Below are 27,581 nucleotides of genomic sequence, written 5' to 3'. Positions count from 1 at the left end.
CTACAACTCCGTGTCTCTATATCTGGATGGCTGTCCATAATACCCCTTCTTAGAGTGGTCTGATAGCTGCCGACGGTACTCCTCCTCCTCCTCTGCATCACTGCCGTAACTGCCACGATTCTCTAGATAAGGTCTGATAGGAGGTTTCTGGGGTTCTGGAGGTCTAGAGCTAATACAAGACAGGGGAAGGGAGAGACATGTTTATTTCCATTCTGAAAAGCTGAGAATTAATTATCCTTAGTATTAGCTTTATGGCTATGAACAACCTAGAAAGGCACATGGAACAAATTCCAATTGCATGGCCATGGTAAGCCTATCTGGAGAGGCAGCATACTTTCATCAAGCTGGAGCCTGATGTTCAGATTTGATTGACTCAATCTATGTGGAAGAATGCCAAATTTAAAATTACTAAACACCATTGCACACATACAAATCAAGAGCTTTACAGCACTTTTATCTTCTGAGCAGAGAGGTTTTCAGACATTGCTGCTACCACAACTGACATTCTCCTCATTACTTTTGCACCAGATTCATTTGATACTTGCCTCTTCCTTTGTACCCACCACTTTCTGTCTCAAAGCCTGAAGACTTCTTACATGACATTTTTTAAACTGACAGCATTCTCTCCTCATTCGAGGCTCTCACTAGGGCTCTCATCCCTCAAAGTCGGAAGAAATAACATTAGCTTTTTATACACTGTGGTGCTATCCATTTAATGTGACACTAAGCAGAGAGCTAGAAATAAAATCTGCCAAGGAAGAGCATTTTTCTCAGTTTCAAAAGCCATGATTTTTGCAAGCCCCACTGTACAAAACCAAGATATTATTTTCCTTCTATATTGCCTCAGTATTTAAACACTTCCTCTAGGCCAATCATTAATATTCCTGTAAAAAGGCAACAACACTGATTTCTGTATGTGAGCAAACACTCTGCATCTTTAGTTAAAGACTACTTTTCACTGCTTCTAAAAAGCTGCCAAGGCTATAAATTTTTTTTTTTCTGACCCCAGCAAGAAAACCTGAAAATAATCACTTAATGTTTTACATTTTTGCATTACATTATATACTATGACATAAAAGGATTTGATTCACCGGGGGTGGGGGGAGAAAATCCCATTTCTACTGGCTATTACTAAGAGGCAAGAAAAAAGTCCTGCAGAGCAGAAAAAAAAATCCGTCAGATAGTGTGTTAGCTCTTGCCTAGGTGACTACACAAGTCATAGAAATCACTGAATTTTAATGAGACTACTGTTTTTGTAAGACTGGATGGGTGACCTCAGAACAGTTTCATTCTCAGTTTCCCCACCCCCACAATACATCTGTTGCTCCGTAAGCATTTAAGTAATTGTTATTAAGTAATTAAACCAGCAATTATTTGTTAGGATAGACTAATAGTCGCCATGTATCTAGCACAGGACATCAGAGGACATGAATGATTATGATTCTATGAATGCAGAAAAGCTTCTGAGGAATCCTCAGTGAAGCAAAAAAAACCTGGCTCTGCAAATATTTCAGCAAAAGAATATAGTGTTTCTTCTGAGGTAACTCAAATACTATGAATGAACTAAGAGAAAAAAAAAAATCCTGAAACTCAAGAAGAATTCACTGAAATTTTGCTCCACCTTTACACTAATCTTTGAGGCACAAGAACAAAGTGATATACCAAGGCAGGATTACTTGCATGAATCAAAACCGGCACAATCAGTTTTCCTCCTACTGGTGAATGATCAAGACAGAAAGCTTTAAACGGGATGCACCTTACCTCACAGGCTGCGGCCAGTTCTGTTCTGACTTCTGTGTTTTGACAGGGACAGCATAAATATCTGGGTGCTTCTGGGCTATTTCAAGCTTTAAAAGAAATTAGAAGAAAATAACTTTTAAGTCTATACATTAGACTATAGATCTAGCAGGTCACAGCTATATCTGTAACAATTAAAGTACAAATTGATAACTGATCTTATTCCTATTCCTGCAACTTCGTCATCTTTTGCTAGAGTAATAATTCAAAGCGTACATCAACGAATGGATTGCCAAAAGCAACAGGATTATTAGAAGCCAGCTTTCTATAGTTACAGCAGGAAGCCTTGAAACACGTCCTTTTTTTACACCCAAATCCTCACAAACTTCTCCCTCTGGAAGCAACACAATGCAAAGACATGTTTCCATTTTCAGGATGCAGGCTATTCTATATGCTGGAAATTACAGCAGAGGGCGAAAGCATCTCTTCATACCCTGGCATTCTGCGCTTCTTGTAGCTCTTGCATTCTTTGCATCCTTGCCTTATGATCCATCTCTTCAAATATTTTCACCTTCCTCAAAACAGATTTTGGAGTATTTTCTTGTTCATTTTCTTCCTCTTCCAACTTTGCCTCCTCGTCCTCCTCTGGAGGTGGGACTGCTGGCTGAGAGTTTCTCAGGATGGGACGCCCAAAGACAGGTTTCACAGAAACAGGTGGTGGTGCTGCCTTAGCCGATACAGTTGAAGTCTCACTGCTGACAGCAACGTTACTTGATATGGAGTCGTAGCTCTTAGGGAAGTCGTATAGATCCTCTTTGTTTTGTAACTTTCCCTGCAAGTATAAAACACACAAAGGTTTCATTTGAAATTAAAATAATGAAGTGGCTGATGTAGGTTTTAATGTGAAATTAATAATTTTGACTAAGCATGTAACAGTGCCAATCTTCACCCAAAGTAACACTTGATAGGTAGTTCACCTGCAGCGCAGTTTTGGCCATAAGCTCATACACTACACACTAATCTAGAGAAGAATAGCACATTTAGACTGATTTGTCCTGTTTGATAAGGATTACTAGAACTACATTATGCGTTAGGGGATAGCACAGAGAAAAATAACCTCCCAAATAATTCATGAGTACTACCTAATGTTGAGTATCACTACCAGGTATTTAGAAGTTTCTATTCCGTCTTTATTTTCCTTATGCATGTCCTGCTCTGCTCAGTCTCCATTATTAAGACATACTTGAATATATTTTGAATACATGAAGTATGTGAGGGCACCCATCCTTATAAAGAAAAGACTTTGGGGTCAGGGGAAATCAGTAGTTGCTAAATAGACCTGAGTGTCCAAACATCATAATTTTTTCTCCCTGCATCATTCCTGAGCAAGGTTTGAACAAACAATTAATATTGATTTCTATTTATGGACATTGAAGGTTTGTTCCAGCTTTGTGCTTCACAATAATAGCCAAGAGATAAGCTTTGTCTAATGATTAGCCTACATTTGTTCTTGCTGAGCTAAAAAAGTGCCTTTCACTCTGTTAGTAGACACAAAGAGAAGTCTGCTTTCTTATGCCATATAGAGGTCAAGCATACTTGAAGAAAACTGTTATCCTTTAAGTTTTCCTTCTGCTTGATCCTACAACACCTTCAGTCATTCCTTCTCTCCACTCTTAAAATGTTTTCTACTCTCTGATGATTCCTATCGCTCTTCCCAAGGTGCCACCCTGGGGAGTTCTCCAGAAAGAACAACTTCGTATTCAGAACTGCTTCTACAATTTTACCTTAGGTGGTTCAGGCTTGAATGCTGGAGGTGGACTTGGTTCTCTAAGGATCTCCCTGCTACCAGCTTTTCTCAACTGAGCCTTTGGTTCTGGACTAAATTTTTTTAAACTCTGTGAAAGAAAATAAGAGATAAAAATCACTGCAGTATCCAGTAATTCAATCATTTTTTCTCTCTCTCAAGATTACTATTTGGGTAACAGTAAGCAGGTGGCAATTGACTGTCAGCAATATGACCACAGTCATTGCAGATTTCACTGCAAAGCTCCATGATGAGACACCATCAGGAAACATAGAGTCAGGAAGAAAAGCAGAGCTGTTATTGTCTTTGCTCTGCACAGCGCAGCTCTAAAACACTATCAGGGGCAGGAAAGCTTCAGTTTAAAAAACCTCTTATTTTTAAGCCAGGAAGTCCAAAGTACAGCCCTGTTGAAAATCCAATCATCTCACCTCTTCATGATGCACAGGTTCAGAGGACCGGCTAACAGATGAAATCCTTGGTTCGTCCAAGGGCTCATCAAGTTCATTGTCGGTGTATGCACCTCCTTCTCCATCAGTATCTTCTAGGTCACTGATCAGCCGACTGTCACAACTCAAATAGTCAGCACCCATTGCAGTAAGGTAAGACATACGGTCATCTGCATCATCTTCCATACCATCCATCTAGAGAAAAGACAGTAAGAATAAAGGAACAAAGATTAAATATAGAAGAATTAGTGTCTAGTTAGGTTTCAACATCATGCTAAATAACTTCTTAAGAATGATTTTGCAAAACTGAAAGAAACTCCAATGCAGAATCATAAAGCCTAACCACAGCACTAGTGATGTCAGGCCCAAAATGTAAAAGAAAGTGTAACATGTACTTTTTTGTTACCAAGAAAGAGATCAACTACTACTTGTCTAACTCACTCAGCACTGGGAAACAAAATTTTGAACAATTTTTACTAGCAAGATATATCTTGAGACATCTATATAGCTTAGTACAGTATGGACTGATGGCTTACCTTTCCTTCTGATACCCATACTGCTTCTCCTTGCTGTTGCTGAATTGTATCTTTCAGACTCCCATACCAGCTATCGTTGGCTGAATTCAAATTGATGGTGGCTGTAAAAATTGAAGGAAAAAGTATGTATACAACCATATGCAATGTGATCCTTTAGACAGTCTCGGCTGTTTAGCAGTTTATTTATGGAAGAATGTTGAACAGAATGTTTAAAACACTGTCAGAAGCACGGTACTTTTATATTATTGTTTGTCCATTCCTCAAGCTTACTAAATCACTTATCTTTTAATGACAGCATGCCAGTTCACAATTTCATTTAGATATGAATTTGGCAGAACAAGGAACTTTGATAAAAGGAAGAGATTGCTCGTGACTGTATCTCATAACACCCTTTTGGTTCCAGTCTGCATGCATTAATACGCAGAGTAGTAAGCAGATGCCTCAAGACTCACACAGTCTTATCCAATACTCTCTTGGTAAGCAGATTACACATACATTACCTGTAAAGAGGTGGGAACAAGTTTTCTTCAGTTTGTTGGCTTGCTCATAAAGTTTTCTCGAGCTCTTGTTAGATGTGGAACACAGCCTTTGTCTCATGGTTTTCACACCTTGCTTACTGTCTGGGTTAAAGAAGACCACAATAGGAAACCATTGGGTATAATTTAGCAGGTCCACTGCTTTAGGAGTAACATCCAGCAGAGCATGTTTATCCTGTTAACAAGAAAGCCTGGTCAGTGTGCTGCTTGTGGGGAACAAGAGGAGGTGGTTGGAACATGGTACGCTAAGAAAACCAAGACAATTTTGTCCAAATAAAACCACAACTTGTTGAATTTTTCCTCTAGTTATATCACATTTGGAAGCCACAGCAGACAGCCTTTTTCTTTCAGCTCCATTTTTCTGAACAGCTTTTGCCTGAATGTCCATATTCTTACGCTAACTAACTCTCATGTTAAGCAAAATCCTTTCACTCCACTTTTATTTTTTTTTCTTTCAATCAAATAGGTGGTGAAAGTTAACCAGCATTTATGTCTACCTGCCCCTACTATAGCTTCCACTACCACACTATTTGGGTGTTATCTTTATCTACACTTACTAGTTGAGACAAATCTCACTTTTTCCACTTAATATGTTCCTTTTTAGCTACTTCTAGTGCAAAGATTAATGGAATTAATAAGAAGGACATCTAGGTGCTGGAGCGGGTGCAGAGAAGGGCAACAAGGCTTGTGAGAGGTCTGGAAAACATGACCTATGAAGAGTGGCTGAGGGAACTGGGCTTGTTTAGTCTGGAGAAGAGGAGGCTGAGAGGAGACCTTATTGCCCTCTACAACTACCTAAAAGGAGGCTGTAGTGACGCTGGTGCTGGTCTCTTCTCTCTAATTACTAATGACAGGACAAGGGGAAATGGCCTCAAGTTGCGTCAGGGAAAGTTTAGATTGGATATTCGGAGGAAGTTCTTTACTGAACAAGTAGTGAGGCACTGGAACAGGCTGCCCAGGGAGGTGGTGGAGTCACCAACCCTGGAGGTGTTTAAAAGAAAAAGTAGATCTAGCACTTGAGGCTATGGTGTAGTGGTTAGGCATGCTGGGATGCAAGGTTGGACTAGATTATCTTCAGAGGTCCCTTCCAACCCCTAACATTATGTGATTCTGTAATTTTCAGATCTGTGCTTCAGTGCAGCCTGAGCTTTGACTTCCGTGTGACATTTTAACCCTGCCAGCATCAATTCTATTTGGCTTAGGACAAAAAGCTGCAGAGTACATTATTTTTGCCTGAATTTCTAGGCTTCTTGATTATGACCTATTTATTTGATCTCTAAACAGTATTTTAAGAGCTAATGTAATCTCAGTAGATTCTACTTAACTATCATAATCACTTTCTGTTCAGTTCAATAGGAGTAACTCTGATGACAGTAAGAGGAAGTAGAGCACTGTAAAACAGTAAAACATCCATGGCAAATTCAGAAAGTATATGGTAAAACACAGACATCCCTCACCAAATTTAGAATGGACTAAGGAAGGAGAATTTTATTTCTAACACAAGGCTAACCCTCCTACTTGGAGGACAGCTATCAAAATTATAAAAATAGTTGCTGCACAATTTCTAAATAGCCCTACCATTAAGCCAAGTCTGCTTACTAAAGAAATAAATGCAATGGAGATTTGAGGAATGTGCAAGTTTTAGGAGGAAACAAATCAAACAACATGCTTTTGAGTGTAAGCAATTTTCACCGAAATACACTGTACCTGCTCAATGATTTGCCTCACAGTGTTCAAGCGCACTACCCCAGTTGACTTCTCTGAACCTGCGTCTCTGGGTTCTGTCTCTGCAAAGACAACACTTGAGTTTATCTACAGTGGCTTGGTGGCTGCGATTAATAAATTATCCATTCTCTAAACTAAGGATGATAAGGAAGCTAGGAAGACAACTTACTTGCTGTCTGGTACAGGTGAGGCAAATCATTTGACAACTTCTCCATAGCAACATCTGCAATCGGCCCAAATATCACCACAGGTCTCTTAAAACCAGCTGAAAAGAAAAATATTTAGAGAAAAAAATGTCTGATACGACTGGGTTTATATATAAATGAGTTTGTAAAACAGCAGAACTCATACAGAAAGCTATTCTTATCAGCTGAGGAAGCAAGATATTGTTTAAACAGCTTCCTTATTCCTTCTAATCAAGATGCAGTGAGAGGATTCTACATCCCAAAAACCTGCCACAGATCTTCAGTAATCTTTCCATCCAGCGAAATAGCATGACCCTTGACCCAGTGGGTTTTGTGTGAATATCAGTGTTAAACCAGCTGCAGGACAGCTTGAAGAAGCAAAGAAATGCACAATTCTGATATGCTTTCGTCAAAACGAGCACAGATACAGTCCTCATAAATTAATGGAGGAATGCCATTGACATCTGGGAGCTCCTTTAAAATACTTCTTTTACTATTTGTTTTGCTCCACAGTACTATCACGTGTGAATATGCAGAAAGTTACACTGACTTGCTCAACATCACTAGTAATTTATCTAGTTCAAATTCACAGACATGGACCCCATCAACCTTGATTAGTTTTGGATGCTCTATTGAAAATAATTGGGTTTTATCTGCTCTCACGGCAATGCTAAATTGGTATTTATAAGCAAGCTAAAGATTATGATTGATCTCAGGCATATGGATTGTATATTCAGAGCTAGAAAAGGGGAAGCTGAGGAAACAAGAAAACCCCACTTGTTTCTTCTTTTTTTATTTTAAACCTTGAAAATGTCATGTGTAACTTGGAGGCAAAGGAGTATAGCACAGTTTAAAAACACGGAAAGCTTTTTTTCTTAGTTGATAGCATTCAGAAATTTGCACTCTGAGAAAACTGTCATCCCTTCCTCTTGCTCAAATTTAGCATTGAATCCAGGTTGTTTGAAATCATTTACTTAGCTGACCAAACACTTGGATGCTAAACCATCCAGCCAGCTTGCAGCAGTCTCACTTACCCTCACGCAACTGAACTCGCTCATAAGCTGGGAATTTTGTGCTCACAGATACAATAGCTGTCAGATCTTCACGACTCTTCCTCAGATTCTTCTTCACTCCGGATCGCTGGCCACGTGTTCTCCAGAAGTCTGCCCTGTCGCTTGAGCCATCTTTTTGGGCATTCTGAACACTGGCCATCTGCTCAGCTCTGACAAAGAAAACACAGAATTTATTTGAGCAGAACTAGTCAAAGAGGGTAAAGGCACCTTCACTGAAGAACAATTGATTGTGAATTGGTAACAGGTAACTTGCCACACAGAGAGGCATGAGTGGAGGAAAGAACAGATGACTGCAGGTTCTTTTGCCTTTGAGCAAACACTGCAACTCACCACAGCTACAAGATTGCTGGGCAGTAACGAGTCTTCAAGTCTTAACTGGTAACTCACACAAGCATAAATAAAACAATGCAAATGTAAAGAGGTGGTGAAATAGTGCAACAGGGAACTGAAGGCATAAGAAATTACTGCCATTATTCTCCATTAGACCTCATAAGTCACTACAGCACAGAGACAAAGGCTGGTTTGGACAGGTCCATTAATAGGGAAGAAAGGATGTACTAAGCAGGAAAGTGGTAAGGGAGTCACATAAGAAGTGTATTCCAGAAACTTTTGTACAATGCAATTGTGAGCTTTTTTTACTGCACCATAACATCACAATCATGCCCAAGAATTTAAAAGCTGCAGTCTAAAAACATCCTATTCTTTTTTCTGAGGAATTCCAATATTTTTACTCATTGTGTATATTTGAACATTACCACACATGAACTTCAACTATGGAGATGTATGTAAGCAAAAAACCATTGCTGTGGTTTACTCAGTATTTCACACAAAAATAAGGACTACAACTACCAAGAGCTATCAGTCTTGGAAAAAATTCTTTAAACACTTTCCATAAGGATATAGAGAATAAATTCAAACAGTCCAGTTCTTTCAAAAAAGATTAATCATCGGAGTATTATTGCACACATAGCCATGATTTTGCTAAGGTGTAGGAGTTGTTTTTGTCCGTTTTCTTTGGAGGTTTTGGTCTGGGGTGTTTTGGGTTGGTTAGTTTGTTTTGATTTGATTTAGGACAGTATGAGTGCAGAGAAGAACAGGGTAAAAAAGGCAAAAAAGCGCAAAAATACTATTATCCATCCATTTTCTGGAAAATAAATGGAAAGTGATAGTGGTCAAAACTTGTTTGACTGCTGAGACAGGAGCTCTAGGTCTGTGTTGCAATTACATGATCCAGTGCCTAAGTAACACCATCCTCTCCTCACATAATGGTTCTAAAATCTACATGCGTAATTTTATCACAGAATCACACAGAATCACAGAATGTCAGGGGTTGGAAGGGACCTCAAAAGATCATCTAGTCCGGCCTCCCTGCCAGAGCAGGATCACCTACAGTAGGTCACACAGGAACACGTCCAGGCGGGTTTTGAATGTCTCCAGAGAAGGAGACTCCACAACCTTCCTGGGCAGCCTGTGCCAGTGCTCTGTCGCCCTCATAGGGAAAAAGTTTTTTCTAATATTTTTGTGGAACCTCCTGTGTTCCAGCTTGTATCCACTGCCCCTTGTCCTGTCATTGGACATCGCTGAGAAGAGCCTGGCTCCATCCTCCTGACACTCCCCTTTGACATATTTATAAACATTAATGAGGTCACCCTTCAGCCTCTTCTTCTCCAAGCTAAAGATACCCAGCTCCTTCAGCCTTTCCTCAAAAAGGAGATGTTCCACTCCCTTCATCATCTTTGTGACTCTGCGCTGGACTCTCTCAAGCAGTTCCCTGACTCTCTTGAGCTGAGGGGCCCGGAACTGAACACAATATTTCAGATGTGGCCTCACCAGGGCAGAGTAAAGGAGGAGGAGGAGGTTTTTTTACATGCATAATTGTCGTCAAAGTAAAGAAAAAATACTTTACTCACTCTTGTATGGGAAAAAAAGAAAAGAAAAAGAAGAAAGGTATGACACAGGAAGCCAAAATAATTTGGAAAAAAATCTTACTTCTAACAATGGCTAGGAAGACAGGATGCCACCTTACCTGCTCTTATTTGGAATGAGGCCCTTCTCCAGTTCATTTCCAATTCTCACTGCCAGCCAGTTTCCCAGTTTGCCGTCATACAGTGTATCGACTACTCTAAAGATCTCCCCTCTGGTAAATGCTAAGCTCTGTGGTGACTCTTTTTCACATTCAAAGTGGCTCCTGATGAAGAATGAATCTCCTCTGCCACAGGTCATGATGTCTCTGTAGACTAAAATAGGAACTCGCTTTTAGTTCGTACTTTTTTACGCTTGAAAGAAAGACCAAGCTGTCATTATAGAGACTAGTTTTGAAATTCTTCCCCTCTACTCAAAAAGACGCAAAACCCTCAGCCTTCAGATCAACTGCTCTACACGCACGTTGTCAAGAACATTCTGCACTTGTACACATACAGCTCTAACAGCTCTGAGTGACGGAGGCACTTGAACCTTCCCAAAGCAAATGGCAGCTATGGTACTTCAATATTTACAGCATGCTGCATGTCCAACAGGAAAGCAAGAGGCTCTGCTTGCTCCTTAACCTTATTGATTAACATCAATAAACCTGACAACTTGCTGCTGCTGTCTGAGTAAACCCCTTACAACTGCCACGGCACAGCAGAAAAGGAATGCTAACAGCAGAGCTTGGGCCAGCTGCTACAGACAGAAAAGCAGAAGGAGCAAGAAGTACATTGCCACTCTTCTGGATTAAGAGATGCTATTTGCTAATAATAAAAGCTATGGAGAAATGCTCTTGAAAAACACGTCATGTGCCTATCTGTATGATCCTTAGTGGTACGGAATACAGCAACTAAAAGGCTATCAAGAATAAGCACGAGAGAGGTAATTTGTGGTTTTGCTGGCAAAAGAGAGTTTAAAAGGTTCTTGGATAGACATATGTTTTGTTCAAAGCACCTACCTTCATACTTGCTTTGAGCCAAAATTGTTACTGTTTCACCTTTAGGAATTTCTAAGAGGTACAAAACAGCATCTTCCCGAATAATGCCTCTGAAGTCTTGAGTGTTTACCTATGTACCCAAAACAAAAACCAATCCAAAACAAACTTTAAAAATCAACAGCTGAAAAAACAACAATAAAAGCAATAAAGAAAGATTTTTGTTTCATGTAAAAAATATTAAATATTCTCTTCTCTTACTATACTTTTTAAAAAAAATCAGTATAGACAGCTGTTACAATAAGAAATATTTTGTTCCTGCCTTTAACAGTAACCTTTCTGAAATAAACTGTCCTGCACACCCACTGGCAGACTGTTTCTTCTACTTTAATAGGCTCCAAAAAGCCTTGAAAATCAAGGCTACCACAAGAGAAAAGCAGCAGATAATTAGATTAGCCTCTTATTTGAATTATCAGAAAAGAAGGAGAATGTAAGAGGACAAAATCGCATAAATGATACAATACGCAAACTGAAAAAATAAATCACTGTCAATCAAGGAAACTGGAGAAATACAAGAGAAAAAAAATAAAATATGTCTGCTTCATTTTATTCCACCTTCTGTACTAGGAAGAAGCATTGTACAGAAATTTTATTCTCCCACCTTTGGTCATTTTTCTTGATTAATATTTCTCCTAACTAACCTTTCCACAGAATCTTCAACAAACTAAAGCTTGATATATAGTCATCCTTCAAACATTAATTTCAGTAAGATCCTTTCACTACCAACCAGACTTCCAAAGCAATAATTTGACTTCCTACCATCAACTTCTTCCATATTTCCACCAAGAAGCAAAAAATAATAATAATAAAAAAAAAAATTACAAAAGTGACCTGCATTTCAGGGACACATACCTTAAGAATCTGATCTCCTTCCTGCAGTCCCTCCTGATCAGCTGAGGTGCCTTCTTGAATACCAGCAATAAATATCCCTACATCATTTCCACCAGCCAGTCGTAGACCCACGCTGTCCCCTTTCTTGAATCTCACCATTTTTGTATTAGGACTACAAAATTTCCGGGCAGAAAAAGTAAGTAAGGACATGTTAGGCAGGTGACAGTAACAGGTTGTCAAGATAAAAAAAAAATTACAACCCTTTCAACAAAATCACATTAACAACATTCTTGGCTGCTTTCTTTCACTATATAAGAGATATTTACCCACATAACTCTTCAGTGAAGGAAGGAAGCAGAGTATTTGCATTTTTCAGAGTGGAAACTGAATTAGGAAGAATGACTAAGTAGCATGCACAGGCCTGACAAAGCAGAGAACAACTCCCAAAAGAGTTCTCTACCTATTAGATGCTGTCTTAAATGAGTAGCTGGATTTTTTTTGAAAACATACTGAATATAAATAGTCATACTCGCTGCTTTTTCCTCTATGGGTTTAACAACTGCCATATGAATTCAAATTTTCTTTGCAGTTTAACATGTTTGTTAGGCAGAAGTCTTCAAGTCTTCTTGTAAGGAGAAATACTTTCAAGTATGCTTTACTGGTATGTTAACAATCACTCCTTTCATATTGTAGTGTGAGAGACTACTGGACTAGGTTCAGCTCTTTTGCTGTCAGAAAAGCTGTATGCCTGAATGACCTTCCAATGCAAAGGATAGTACCTATTTGTCAGCCTTCCTCAGTAATACCCTAAGCCTCTATTATAAATTCCCCTTCACCAAAATAATTTGATTAATTTGCATATCAACATAAACAGGGTCCAACTCAGAAAATATCTGAGAAGAAAATCTATTTGAGAAAATACTCTGAGCTACAGAAGATCTTCCAAACCTTATCTTTAGGCTGTTCCTTACAATCTCAGTGCTACCCTCCTTTGAATTTATGTATTTGGAAACTCTCAAAAGAAAACATACAAGTTCACTTCCTATTAATAGAGTTCACAACTTTTAGTGTCTTAATTGTTAATGAATCAACAGTGCAAGGTTTCATTTGACCACTTATTAAAAAAAAACCAGAAAAATCAATTTTAGAAGCAATATTTTGTTCATTTCTAAGCAGAAACTAGAATGGCAATACGAACAACACAGGCTTGAATTTGAAGAAAAGACAAAAATTTCTCTACAGCTTGTACAGTAACACACATACTTTTGGCCCTGTCTTGCAAAGACCTTGTTTACAGGTTAAACAGAGAACATTCTTTTTGTATTTTAATATTGCAGAAAAGAGGAGGGTTGTCTTTTGTTTAAGTATGAAATAATGGAAGAGGTTTAAAATACATTTCCATAAAATTGCACAGGTTAGAATGGCCTTCTGCTCAAAGCAGGTTGTTCAGGGCCTTGATCAGTTATGTCTCTCAGTATCCCTTGCGGCTGAGATACCACAATCTACATGAGCAAACTGTTCCAGTGGTTAACCACCCTCATAATAAAAAGTTTTCTTCTTTATAACAAGTCAGAAATACCCGTGTTCCAGTTTGTGTCCCTTGCTCTTTCTCCTGCTATTGGACCCCTCTGAGAAGAGTATGACTCTGTTTTGTCTACACCCCAATATCCATTAGGTTATTCCAGACAGAAAGATATCCCTTCAGTCCTCTCTTCACATTTAACTAACCCAGTTCTCTCGGCCTTTTCCCATATGTCCTATGTGGCAACTACTGACTCCTTAGACTTGCTCCAGTGTGTCAACGTCTTTCCTGTCCTGGGGCATCCAAAATGGACATAGCACTCCCAATACTACCTTAAAGTGCCAAACAGAGCAGAATAAAAATATAGCGTTATTTACATTCTCATGATAGTCCAGGAGCACAGTGTGTTCTATACCTTCCAGGCAGAAGGCAAGTCTACACCTTCCAGCTCAAATACAGTCTGTTAGAAGCCATGTCATATTTTCTCCTTTAGAGGGAGTTTCACTACAAATGGGCAAAAATACACAAAACCCATGCAACAGGAAGGTCACTGGAAGAACGCCAAGTGCAAAAGAACATGGCAAGTGTCACCTTACCCATAAATTGCTTCATCTTCAGGGCTGGGTTTAAGAATCGTTCTTGTAACTGCTTTTGGTTGAGACACTATATGTAAAAAAGACAACAGATGTTACCGAGCTATTAAGAAAGTTATAAATGACAGCAATTTTTAGCTATCGGATAGCAATCGAACCCTTCCATGCCAAAGATTAATACAGATTTAAATGTCAATCATCTTTTTGACTAAAATTTACTTATCTCTCCCTTTTTTTTATTACTGAAAAAGAAAAAACAAATCAAGGAAGGGATACACAACTCTCTTCAGGCAAGCCAGATCAGACTTCAAGAATAGCTTTGTTTAGCTGCTTAGGGCAATAGGCTACAGCAGATGCTCTAAGGGAGTACTTGGTTTTGTAATGATAATTCTAATAAGCAACTGCCTTCAAATAATCTCATGTGTTTCTTCTCCCTCTGCACTACAAAGCAAAGATAAATCTTTTCTCTGTATGTTGAGATGGGCTTGATACAAAGAGTATATACTAGATATATATCAGCTTGATTGCCGGAGTAGACATTCTGTGGCCGGGGGGAAAAAAAAAAATAAAATAAAAAAAGGAGGCAATCAAATACTTCAAACTCTGACCTGCTGGTTCATCTTGATACTTCAGTTCTTTGTTTGCATCTACAACTGTAACAGCAGAAGCAGCAATGTCACCACTTGATTTGAATGGTGTAGGCATTGCTCCCATCCTGGACATCTTACTGGATGTATCATCTTTTGCACTAAAAGTTAAAAAAAAAAAAAAAAGAGAAAAAATGTGTAGTGAGATCAGATAAGAATGCCATATATTTTAATGATTTCTTTGATGAGCATTAGAAAACTAGACTAGAAAAGACCATTTCTTACTTTGGCTTCTCTTTCAGCTTTTCATTGGACGAATGTGAATCTTGATCAGAATGATGCAACCTGTCATCTTGAGGGGAGAATGACCTGTTTGACTCTATTTCAGAAATATCTGCAAAGAGAGCACCATGTCAAGACATGCAAGATTTAACTGCACGTGTGATCACATTTATTTACAAATCCTACTCCCATTCCAAGCTGGATTTGATCAGGGTTCAAAAAGTGCTGTATGCCTTTTAGTACTTCCACTCCCTACCCCTCTAAAATATTTCAAGACAGTTTCACACAACCTTTAGGAAACACACACCATGCAACTACTTTCAGGATATCACAAACTCATTAGTGTTAGTAGCCTTTTATTTGAGGTCTCATGGAGGTTCCCAACCAGTAGACCACCTTCACATTAACAGTCCTCAAATCATTGCTCTTCAGTGACAAAAGAAACAGAGCAGCCCTCCGACTTGAACCACATCTCAGTCTTCACAGTAAAACCTATTAAAAGTTGCATCCAGTATTCTGTCATCAGAGAAGCAAACATCTTGCACTAAATGTAACATTCTATTTCCACACACATTCTGAGCTTTTCCCAAAGCAAGATTATGCTGCAAGATAAAACTTACGCACTGTGATAGATTATTTGTACAGAAGAGATACTGGAAACAGGAACCAGTTGTCCAGGAGGACTTAATTTCCTTTTGTCCTGACACTTTTTCCTTCCTGTTGAATACTGTCATGAATACTGATGCCCGCAAAAGGAGAGACCAATCCAGTGCACTTGGTGTTAAAAATGAAGTCTTTTATCAAAGCAACAGACTTGCTTGCTTTGAGAAGACTGATTTTGCCAGATTAACATTGCTTCTATCTCTGCCCCTGCTCAAAATGTCATTACATAATTACCACCAAATTCTTCCTTCACCTCAAGGAACTGGGCTTGATGCTTAATTGGCTATTGTTAAGGTTTGTCTGTACTTGGTTATTTTTTTATTTTATTCATTTTTTAAAAGAACCTAGTCTACTACAGCAAAACACTATAAGCTCCATTCTGTCCCTGCACAGAGTCGAGAACTTTTTATCCACATTAAACCTCACCATCCATCTCTGAGTCACTGTCATTCAATGAAGGAATGTTGAGCAGTGTCTGCTTTTTGTCCCTGAGGACAACCAGCTGGAGCTTCCCCCGTGATTTCTCGATCAGTTTTCGGGCATCAGCTAAGGACATGTTCTCTGTCACAGTACCATTGATCTGGACATAAAAAGGCAACAACAACACTGTAAGTAAATTAAAAAGTCCGTATTGTGCTCAAGTTTAACAGTGAACTTGGCTACAACATTACTTACTCCAGAGTAACCAGTATAACAACTGCCTGCTAAACTGTTAGCTGTATAACCAGAACAGACCTTGAGAATGATATCCCCTTCATGAAGGTTGCCATCTTTGGTTGCTAGGCCAGTACAGGTCATTTCTTTTATGAAGATCTGACTTCCGAGCCGGAGACCATACTCTGGAATCGGAAATAATCCACTGTATCTTAGAAGATGAGCGAGGACATGTGTTTTTTTTAAAAAACTGCACAGTGTACATGAAGCACACCCCATTACACCATGGGAAAAGAAAAAGAAAAAAGAAGTGGACCTAGTAAACCCACTTTACTCTAAGCTGACTCTCCTATTTCTGTGCTGCCACCACAGTAAAAACGAACAGCAGTCCAAACTAGACAGATGACCACTCTGCACCTTTAACAGAAAAATAATACCTCCCTCCTGGAGGTGCTTATTAACATGCTGGACCAAATTTTCTCTCTGTATCATATTTTCCATGGCGTAGAGAGGGAGAAGAGTCAAAAAGTGCTAACAGAAGAGCTGTTTTTCTTACCAGTTGCCACATACTGAACCTGTCCTATCTGTACCCCAATAAGTGTCTCAGTTGCTTCAGGCAAAGAATTTCCCCATCCCCTTTCTTTTTCCTCTTTGGTCCAAGTTACTTTGATCAGTGCATTTGCTACTTAAAAAGAAAAGCAACACTTAAAACTTGCATGTCCTAGAAAAACAGAAAAGGAAAGCAAGCCATCTGCCTTTAAAAATCACCTCATTGGAGTGAGTCTGCAGAGTATGAATGGCAGAAATTATTATGGAATCAGTAGGTGCATATAAAACCCTAGGTTTCTCCTTATTCATATACCTATCTGTGTTACCATTACAAATGGAAACATTACATGCAGGGGAAGAAGATGAAGGAGAGAAAGGGATCCTTGTCAGAGTCAATGAAAAACAAGGTTAGCTCCTGCATACAAAGCCTACAGGAGCAGAAAATTCTTACAAATTACAACAAGGCAGATTAAAAAAACCCAACAATCTACAAACCCCACAAACAAACCACCTTACTCCCACCCCCCCAAAACCCACCCTAAACAGAAAAGAATGCATGATCTAATTTCAAATATGCTTTATAGCACAAGAGTCTTTATTTCACAGCATGCAAAAGATCAGGCTTTGGGCTTTCATTTACACACTCTCAGCAAGGAAAGGCTGTTTCAGCTGTTGTAATTTCAGTATTCTTTAACTACATTCAGAATCAAACAATCATTGGAACTAATTTAATGATACTGAATGGAAGAAGTAAGTGCACTATTAAAAGCAGAGTCTGCTCTTCACCCTTTGTACCTGACTCTTTTGTAGATCTGCCAAGTGTAATCTGAATCATGATCAGATCAATGTTTCCCACCAGAACCAGAAGAATAAGGGAGAGAAAATGGAAAACTGAAGGACACAATGGCTTGAAAAGACTGAAATCATGTGGGTGGAAAGCTCTTTGTTCAAAGGGAAAAGTTCACAGTGCTATGGGTGAAAGCACCCCAAATCAGCCAGGAAGAACAAAAGAACAACTTGAGCAATCAGTTAGAAAACTCAACATTTAACCTCTAAAAGCAGAGAGTATTTGGCTCCTCTTCTGCCCCCACCAAAATAACATGAGTATTAAAAACTACTTCCTCTCCCTCCCCATACTATACCTACCTTCACTATGTCTGCCTTTTGTTAAGAGAACACTGATTGGTCCATTCTGATCCTGCGGCCCTAGGTAGTCATGTTGATGGCGTACTTCAGGCGAAGGACTTCGGGAACGAAGCCTGTCCCGACTTCGACTCCTCCCATATCTAGGATCAGGTTGAGATCCATGACTATAACTGGGTGGGCTGTAGTCTCCTCTGTAGCCCCTTTCATAGTCACCATCCCTGTCAACGCTCCTTCCTCTACTCCGATCTCTTCTGTAGTCTCGATCTAAGCTCCTGTCAACGCTCCTACCACGACTTCGATCACGGCTGTAGCTGCACTCCCTGTCACGGTCTCGGCTCCAGTTACGCCCTCTGTCCTGTTCATCTCTGTAGCTCTGATCCAGACTGTTTCCCCAGCTTTGGCTGCGTCCTCCATTACCACTATGCCAACTTCTGTCACTGTAGCCACTTCGAGCACTTTTGCCATCAAATTCTGCATGGTCGTCCATTACATCTAAAGCTCTGTCCTCATAGTCAAGGGAAGGGCTTCTCTTCAACGCTGCAGCCTGTACTTTCCTTGGTCGTTTCACTACCTGTTCAGTGCAACATGAAACAAACAAAACACACCCATTCAATGGTCAGAATGCGAAATTTAATAGAAGAATCTTCTTCACACTTCAGACAGAGATTGGGGGGAAGAAAGATGCAAAACAAGAAAATGTTCTCTTTATAGAACAACTAGTAAATCATTTAGATGAGCAGAAGAAATACTTACTAATTGGAAGGATAAAGAATAGTAAGACAAATTTTTAAAAAATAAAAATCGTATCAGCAAGCACATTCTTTTAGCTCTGCAAGCGTGTGAGCAATGAATACTTTTTTTCTTTTTCTACAGGACTTTTTAAAAATGTGACAAGTTCCCAAAAGAGAGAGTTGCAGATACCTCTCTCAACTAATGAAAGCTGATCTGAACAGCAAATTCTTGGGCTATGTCTGTGTATGCAGGACATTATTTGCCTCACGTAACTTGTTTCTTCCAACTACACTCATTATTCAGTAAAATTAAAGACTGAGGATATAAATTTCATTCCCATTGTTCAACAGGATAACTTTCTGACACTTTTTTAATTTTCATTTGTTTCACCTGTAGAAACTATGCCTTTTTGTTAATTTACTTTCTACATAGTATTGGGCAAAGGCTTGCATTGCTTTATACATACAGCACATTTCATAGAAGAAAACCAAAATCTTGACTGGTTACACAGGTAGATACCACTCTAGGGAGAATACATTTGTAATTTACTTACGATGGTGGCCACTTTTCCACTTTTCCTAAGCTGCTGGACTGCAAAAGAATGTGGAACATTTTCCATTGGGGTCCCATTAACTATGATCACTCGGTCATTTTCTCTGGAAGAGGAAGAGGCGGTGGGGGGAAGTTAAAAAAAAAAGGTTTTCAGGTATCTTCATGAAAATGCCAGAACAATTTTCTTTTTTCCCCAGGAGAACCTATGGATATTATTCACTTCAACAGCAAATTTGGCTTAAAAACTTCGTTATGCAAACACTGCAATACCTGAACACCAAAAGAAGCTTTCGTACATTTAGACTCTGGGTAGCTGTGCACATCTTTGTACATGCACTTTGTCCAGCTTAAGTACCTTGCCATAATGTCAGAGAAGATTTTGTTTGTTGAAGAACGTTTGTGATGTCCTCTTTCACACCTAATGCTACATTTTTTTCACACCGATACATGAATTTCAACAGAGCTTCACATTGCTGCATCTATAGCAGTATTCAGACAAATCTTGACAAGTACCACTCCAGCACACTTTACTGGAAGACGGGTTGGTATTCAGGTCCCATCTACTCCAAAGAAAGGTACTGGGGGGTGGGGAGAAGAAACAAACTATAATACACAGAAAGGGCCCTCCAGAAAGACCTCCTGCATGTCAGACAAAATTAACTCAGTCACCCTCAGGAGACAGCCTTATAACACGCGATTAATTAAAAAATCGTATCTTCCAGAAAGGCATTTCAGTGCAAAAGGGGGAGGATTAAAAAAAAAATAAATTAAAAAAAAAATCAACCACTCCACATTTTAGTTTATTCTGGCGACTACTCCATTACTAACTGTACAGTCAGAGCATTAGCGCAACCAGTTACTGGTTACTGTGTCGTTTTCTACTAGATACAAGAAAACTTTAGAGCCTATTATTTTCTCTCACTGTAATCAAGTAATATCACAATCTTCTTATTAAAAAGAAGATTACATACTTTAAGTCTCTCTTTGTAAAGCACTTTCTCTAACTTGTGAATGATTTCTGTGCCACTTTTCATACTCTTTCAATTCTTTTTACTGAACAAGTATGCTAGAACTGCACACTATATTCCAGTATCAGATTCACCTGGTATTTATGCAAGAGTTAAAATAGCTCTCTTCACAGTCCATACATCCAATGATCATATCAAACTTAATGCTGCAACATTAAATTAAGAGCTCCCATTATTTATGCTCACTCTATCCTGAAAAGGATTGCAGAATCTTAATTTCACATACACTTTGAAGGTTAGGCCTATATTCCTTGTTTTGTCGGAGGAGCAGCTTTGCATTCACATGTTTTCTTCACAACATGTTTTGTCTGGAAATGTCCAAATTGCTTGTTATTGCTTTTCATCACCAATTTACCTAGGATCTTACATAATCTGTGGACATGATCTATTCTCAAATCACAGTCAATTACGGAACAGAATGGATGATAGTGGTGTTGTGCAGGGATCACTGCTATAAAACTAAAGTTTTTGTATGTTTTTGTTCAGAATGGTTTGTTACCCACTTCACAAGAATCCTCTTATCCAGTCCTTCAGTAACTACTCCCATTTCAGCCCTTTTGTTTGGCAAAATGGCCAGAATCTACTCTTTTGAATTACTATTACTGCACACCATTGGCATTCTTCCAAACTGTCTAGTCCTCATGAGCTATTTCATGTCAAAGGGTAAAAAAATCTGATAACCAGTGTGCTAGAAACTGTTTATCTCAGCCTACAGATTTAAAATAACTTGTCCATGATAGATGCTGCCTCACAAAGATGATATTACCAGGACTACAGACACACTTTATTTCTGCATTTTTTTTAAAAATAAAAATAAGTACTTAGCAAATACTTTTTTTTCCTCTTCTTTTCCCCATAATTGGTCCTGACACCTTAGCAGTGAAGACCCTTCCTTGGGCTGACATAGGCTATTCTCTTGAATATACAGTGGTCTTGATTGACCACTAAATATAATTCCTGGAGGAAAAGCCAGGAGAATGTTTTAAGATACTGAGTATTTCTACTACTTCTTTAAAAGAAATGCAACCTTAGGAGAAACACATGTAACTATAAGAGCTTTTACACCACTGAAATTTAATTTCTTACAAAACAGCAAATAAAAACATCTCCGGATAGAATTTGTTTTGTTGTTTGGTTGTGGGTTTGCTGTGCGGGCATTTTTTTCCATTTAAAACAGACATCTAGGTTTTCAAGAGGGCATCAAATCTTGCATGGATTAAATTACCAGTATTTCAACCTAGCCCCTCTGAAGGTGTTAAATATTCTGCAGCCACGTGCCTGAAAATATGTCAGATAGAAAAATAAGAAATTGCTTACTGAAGTAATCCATCTGCTGGACCACCTGGGAGAACATCTGAAATGACTATTGATGTTTCACCATTTTCAAAATGAGGGTTATCTCTGCCGCCGGAAACCGCAATTCCAAATCCTCGTTTTGAGTCCTTTACAACAAAGACACAAAAACCAAAACTCAGTTCTATCCATAGGAATTTTGACTGGGAGAAAGAAGAGCAATATGAAAGTTCCTGTGACAGCTCTCTACTTAGGTATTATTTAAAATACGATGGTGGCAAGCAGAGAATTGCAGAAATACACAGCACCTCTAGATTTAAAAAAGGAATAGGTTTACAAATCCATGTAACAAGATGACATGACCCAGTTCTCCAAACCTCAGTCTAGAGCCTTGTGATGGTTAGTAATTAATCAAGGGACTTACTAACTTAGTCTGCATATTGCTTCACCATTCCATACCAAACGTATTCCTAGATAAATCTATTTTGTAAAGTGATGCCTGAGAAATTGGAACAGCTTTTCGAGGGTCACATCTTTCTTATGATTGCTATCGAGGTTGTAATAACTACTCACTCCTCCATCAAACTAAATATGAACTTGTAAACTCTTTATATTTATTCTCTCTCACAATCAACATGTAATTTATGTCAAACCTGTTGTCATAGAAATATCACATCCGTAAAAGCCCTAAGACATCGATCATAAAATCAGGGAAATAGAATAGGATGTGAAGGAAGCATATATATAACACTAGACATGAGAACTGTTAGTGTAACTGAACTGCAGACAAGTTGTACACAAAGCTATACATTTGCTCAACACATAGGTTTAATTTTATGAGCTCCCATTATTATAAACTATAAATTATGCTGCATTTAAAAAAAATGTTTTAACGTAGCGGCAAAACAATGCACCAGATTAAAGTGGAGCTCTTCCCTCAACTCACACTCAGCCTGTGTACTTCAACATATGCCATCGTGTTCCACTAATGTCAATAGTAAGTAGTTATTTCTTTAGGAAGGAAAAAAAAATGTGTTTTGTTTTCATTTTAAACAACACTTCACTTGCTGCCCATAAGTTTTACAAGAAGTAGTTTGATGTTTCAAACCCAAACAACACAGATTTCAAAATAATGATAGAATTCATGGGCAGTGGCTGATGCAGCAAGCCCAAGAGCCCTCTGCCACTCGAGTGGTGTAAGCCTGTCACTGAGGCAAAATAGTAATGCTCATTTACACGATACTGAAGATCTGAAAAGTCAGAAAATGCAGAAACTAAGGGCTGCTTCTACCATGTTTCTCCCGTCTACCTCTGTAACCTGGAAAACAGCCCTTTTTCAGCAAGTGCACAAAACAGGCTGTGTAGGAAAGACTGCCATTTTACCTGGGGTCATCAAGCTCAGTTTATTACAGAACATAGGAAAAGCCATAAGCAATGCAGCACAGGTTGCTCGCCAGAACAGCTAGCGAGACCACCACCACTGTCCAAGCATACGTCCTGTACCATAGTGTGGCAGACTAGCTGTTGGAGCACGCAGAAACAAGTGGTCTACTTTCTTTAACTCAAAAGGACTCTACCTAATGAGATACTTCCTCTTAGAAGACTTGTTAAAAGTGACATCTGTAGTCCATATATTTTAGAAATTTTGGTGACAGTAGTTTTTCACTAGATTCTATGCTGGTAGACATTACAGTACAAAAAAAAAAAACCTAAAATCAGTGGAAGCACGTTCAGTGATTATCATAAAGCTTGGACATTAAACACCACTGCTTGATAGAACCATCTGCTTTGTTTTTAAGGTCATTCAGTGATGAATTTAGCTGTGTGACTGATATGTGGTATACTACACTGTCACTACAGAGATCAAACAGCAGCAAAGGTAGCACTTAAATTGTTAATTTAATTTACTCCTAACAGTAAACAGTCATGCTATTCTATGAGTAACTAACAATTAAGCTTTAAAAAGGGAAATATATCTGATTTGGACAACAAATTAATCCTCTTCTAGACTCAGATATGCTAAGAACATCTATTGTAAAATATATTTAGACTAAACTAGCGCTTGAATATTTGAAACCTAAAAACATAACAGACACTCACTCACCTTTTGTAAGGTCACAGTGTACTGTTCCCATATCAGCTCTTCCATGCCTGGGGCCTGTTGCACACAAAAACCAATTAGTGAAACATAAAGAATACAACTCTCTAAATTAAAACGTGAGATACCCTATTAAAACACAGGTATAAAAATAACATGTATATTCTAATAACTTGGTAAAGTTATTACGAGGTGTATGTATTTCAGTTAGCAATGATTTTTCTTTTAAAAGACAATAAAATATTAATAGGTCCGAGGTCCAGAATCCTGTCACATTTCACTAACTTAACAGTTAATTCTGATTTTCTGTAAAAGTCTCATTCAGCAAAAGCATTTAATTCAGATCACACTAGCATTATATAGGCTAGATTAAAATAATACAAAATACTTACGAAGACCTCTACATTCCAGTATGCAGTTGAAACTGAGGTTTTCAAAACAAACTAGCCTTCAGATCTTTTGATTCTTGTTCATGTGGATTTAAATGTTTTGTCCAATATGTATTACATAGCTGAGTAACTTAAAGTTCCATCAAGGAGTTAAAATTTATGTGAAAACACAGTGTATCACTATATAGCACTGGTATATCTGTGACACTTCTCAGAAACTTTTTTTTTTTTCCCCATTTCCAGTTAAAACTGATCCTGAACTGATCAGTTTATCTTGCATGAGATAACCTGAAACCTTTCCAACATCAGAGCTTAAAATATAATACAGAATAATCACCCAGCTGTAATGCATCATATAGTACACAGCCAGCCCCTTCAGTGCCTGTCCTGTAAAATGAGGAGGAAAATGAGCCACAGTATTTGACACACCATCAACATTTAAAATTGCAAAGCATCCACTGCAGAAGATAAAGTCAAGCATTGCACGAGTACATGCATGCACATATTCAAGCTGTAGGTTTATTTGGTTTTACTGCTAAAAGTGATATTCTTTCTCGGGAAGCTAAGCATTTGCTCAGAAAACTGAAGTTCAGACAGAAGTTCAGTTTTGACTCAAGAGGTTTCTTAAAAGCATTAAAGGGATTACCAGCAACTAAATTCCAAAACTGCAGACAGGCAAGTGACACAAGAAAGGTATGCCTGTACTTCAAAGCACACCCAGTATGTCCAGAGTAAAAGTCTTCTGTCAGCAATCTGACACTGAACCATCTCACTACACATATTCCCTTAAACAGACAACCTTCCACAAGTAGAAAATTTCTCCTTAATTAAATGCTCGTCCTGAGCTTTCACGATGCACAGCAGTGACTAGGCTTACTTGACTGACACGCATGACAACATGTAAACAGTTTACCTGTTACTAACCTTGGCTATGCCATCACTGTCCTGCTTTTCTATATGATATTTTTAAGCTCTGCAGAAAAATCAGTCTGTGCTAAAGGAGGGCCTCAGTGCCACTCAAATTGCAGCTGACTTCACTGAAGAAAGTTTTAGAAATGAAACGCAGTATGAAATGATAGGTAAAATTTGAAGGACAAGCAGATGGGTTCAAATTTTACAGGAGCAGAGGAGACAGAAAATCTTTTCCATCCTTCTCACTGTATAAAAGGCTCAACAACTGACATGCGTAACAAGAACATCATTCAAATTCAGCTTGCACTGTACAGTTCTTACCAACACTAGCTCCTAGCCTAGAATACCCAGTCCAGCTCTGTGCAGGCAAAACAGCAAGGCAGGCATAATGCAATCGACAAGAACTTACCACCTGCAGTGACAAAGAGGAGCACAGTTGCCTCACTCTTCGAGAAACTCTGACACCAGGTCTTTCAATACACTACTAATAACGGAAGACCTCAGAAATGACTGCTTATTCAATATACCACCATAGAAAAGGAATGGAGGGAAGCACAGCGAAGATAGTGGGGACAGATTTTGGGTATGAAACAGGTAAGCCTACAGGAATTCCCTTCCAGAAAACTAGGCCTCCTGTGAGCACTGGCACAAGTAAAACCTTGTGCACAATTAGAGAGATGCATTGTGTAGTAAATCAAGGCAATGCAAACTCATGTAAGCTATTTTGCTGTGACAAATCTTATGGTATCTGGTCCCAAAAACAACTAAGAGGAATGGAGGAGAAACTACTGCTTATAGACCCTACAGTTAAGGCTCTTGTTTAACCTGTAGTATCAACACATCTGTGCCTAAAAAAGTTCCTGAGAGTATCAGTGACTGCCTCAGTTACTTTCTGCATAAATTTTAGGAGGTTATTTTTGGCTTGACACTCAGTAAACATTAAAGAAAAGCTAATTAAGTAATTTACTTTTAAATTTGTAAGTATGTGTTAAAGTAGCACGTTTTTAGAACCTACTCCTTGGGAAACCATTTTCTATATACTATATTAATGTGAAAGAAAGTACACTATACACTTGCAAAGCTGATTTTGTGCAACATAATTACCGAGACAACAGGGCTAGTTCTGCCATACTGATAAAGCTACGCAGGCTCTGCAACACAGTTCAGAGAACTGAATGGTCACCTTGGAAGCCCAATAAGGCACAAACCACATCTGTACTCCCTCAAATCTCTAGGCAATAATCTCTCTAACATTATAAAACGTACTGCTGCTTGCCACTGCCATGATGCTAACCCATACTGACGGATTAATGGGGAAGAGAAGACTGAGAGGGAGGGAGAGACTACAAATGTTATAGAACATCAGCTGAGGACTTGATAAAAAGTGAGACTGAAGTCTCTACCAAAATTGCAAAAATCCCTGTATCCCACAACTAAAAATACGCATCAAGTGATGAGCTTCCATCATCTTGCCATTTTCTTCAGGCTTCATCTGTATGGAAACACAGAGGGATCCCGAGCAGCCTGTGCCTCCCTTATAGGATGGCAATTCCACTGGAAGATCACACACCAAAACACGGGAGAGAGGAAAGCAGGCTAAATGGTTAAGAACCTCACCTCCTGTTACTAATAGTAACTGTTTTGCAAGTTTACCCAGGTTTCACACAGATAGCAGGCTACCTGCAGAAAATGCAAATTACTCTAACTAGCTAGTCTCAATTCATTAGTGACTAAAGCCGTTCCACTTCTAATTAGAACACGGTAGTCAGGATTTGCTTAAATCTGCCTAATGCTCATATACCAAAATGACAGGTGCCTTCTCCATATCCAAAATAGACTGCTTAACAGAATCTTTACCAGGAAACTAGTCAAAGTGCTAAAATAATCTGTGTGCTACAAACAGGCAGCTGTTGCAACTCACACAACAGTCATCAGAGATTTATGCAATTACTTGCTACTGAAAGCAACTTCATTCACACTGAAAGAAGAACAAAACCAGAAGACCTGCCACAACAGTTATCTGACTAGAAAAGTGATTTGGAGAGGGGAAGGATATAGAAGAGGAAGGAGGGGGAGAGGGGAAGAAAAGACTTGGAGTAAGATGTAACAAAAAGCAACTCACGTGCCCTTTCAAAATCCCCAACTTTTTGACTGCATGTGACCACATTCTCTGCAGAGCTTGAGCTGTCTTCATTGTTGCAGGATATAATCTGTGAGAGGATGCCGTGCACCCCCGTCTCTCATCTGTTTCCACCACTCAACCCTGTTATGTAATTCTAATACAATAGTGGCCTACATACTCGAACAAATCCTGCCACCAGTTTCACACAGAAACACATCAAAACCACAGTAGGGAAATGTACCAGGAGTTCAACTAACTCTCACTTTAAGAGACCCCCGGAAAAGGCTGTACAGTAATCTCATGGGTTTTTAAAAAAATACTGAGCATCAGAAACAGATGAATATGCGGCGATTTATTCTTCTGCCAACCACATATATGTTCATTCCATCAGAAATCTACCTGAAACTTTAAAGAAAAAAATGCTTAAAAACTACAGTGCAGATTATTTGAAGATTCATATTCTGACTATAATATTTTATAGTAAAAATTACCACTTGACTCTATTACCCTCAGTAACAACGCTGTTTCGCAGTCTCTATCAAGTCTTAACAATTTAACTCCTGAATCAAGGAAGTCCTTATGCAGAAATAACCTTATACATGTCAGTTAGCCTTTCAACTACATATA

The 27,581-nt window shown here is 38.7% G+C and overlaps 1 protein-coding gene across 2 annotated transcripts; it reads right to left on the bottom strand.

The window, feature by feature from the left end:
• Window positions 1-27,026, bottom strand: TJP2 (tight junction protein 2). 2 transcript variants are annotated; one of them, XM_009873164.1, is made up of 23 exons: window positions 26,955-27,026; window positions 23,538-23,591; window positions 21,458-21,582; window positions 19,114-19,216; window positions 17,829-18,399; window positions 16,215-16,318; window positions 15,906-16,059; window positions 14,820-14,928; window positions 14,556-14,695; window positions 13,951-14,017; window positions 11,854-12,004; window positions 10,966-11,074; window positions 10,069-10,279; window positions 8,004-8,191; window positions 6,954-7,049; window positions 6,767-6,846; window positions 5,024-5,234; window positions 4,524-4,624; window positions 3,970-4,182; window positions 3,522-3,632; window positions 2,231-2,569; window positions 1,762-1,847; window positions 1-169 (listed from the first exon to the last, which is right to left on the bottom strand). In XM_009873164.1, exons 1-23 carry the CDS (start codon window positions 27,024-27,026, stop codon window positions 1-3), a joined length of 3,564 nt encoding a protein of 1,187 aa, XP_009871466.1. The 2 variants fall into 2 exon arrangements, with proteins under 2 accessions (XP_009871466.1, XP_009871467.1); XM_009873165.1 differs by lacking the exon at window positions 3,522-3,632.
• Window positions 27,027-27,581: the final 555 nt, after the last annotated feature.

This window comes from Apaloderma vittatum, unplaced genomic scaffold (genome assembly GCF_000703405.1).
Source record: "Apaloderma vittatum isolate BGI_N311 unplaced genomic scaffold, ASM70340v1 scaffold24887, whole genome shotgun sequence".
NCBI lineage: Eukaryota > Metazoa > Chordata > Aves > Trogoniformes > Trogonidae > Apaloderma > Apaloderma vittatum.
Note: the sequence above shows the minus strand (reverse complement) of the source record. Positions and strands in the feature narration are given on the sequence as shown.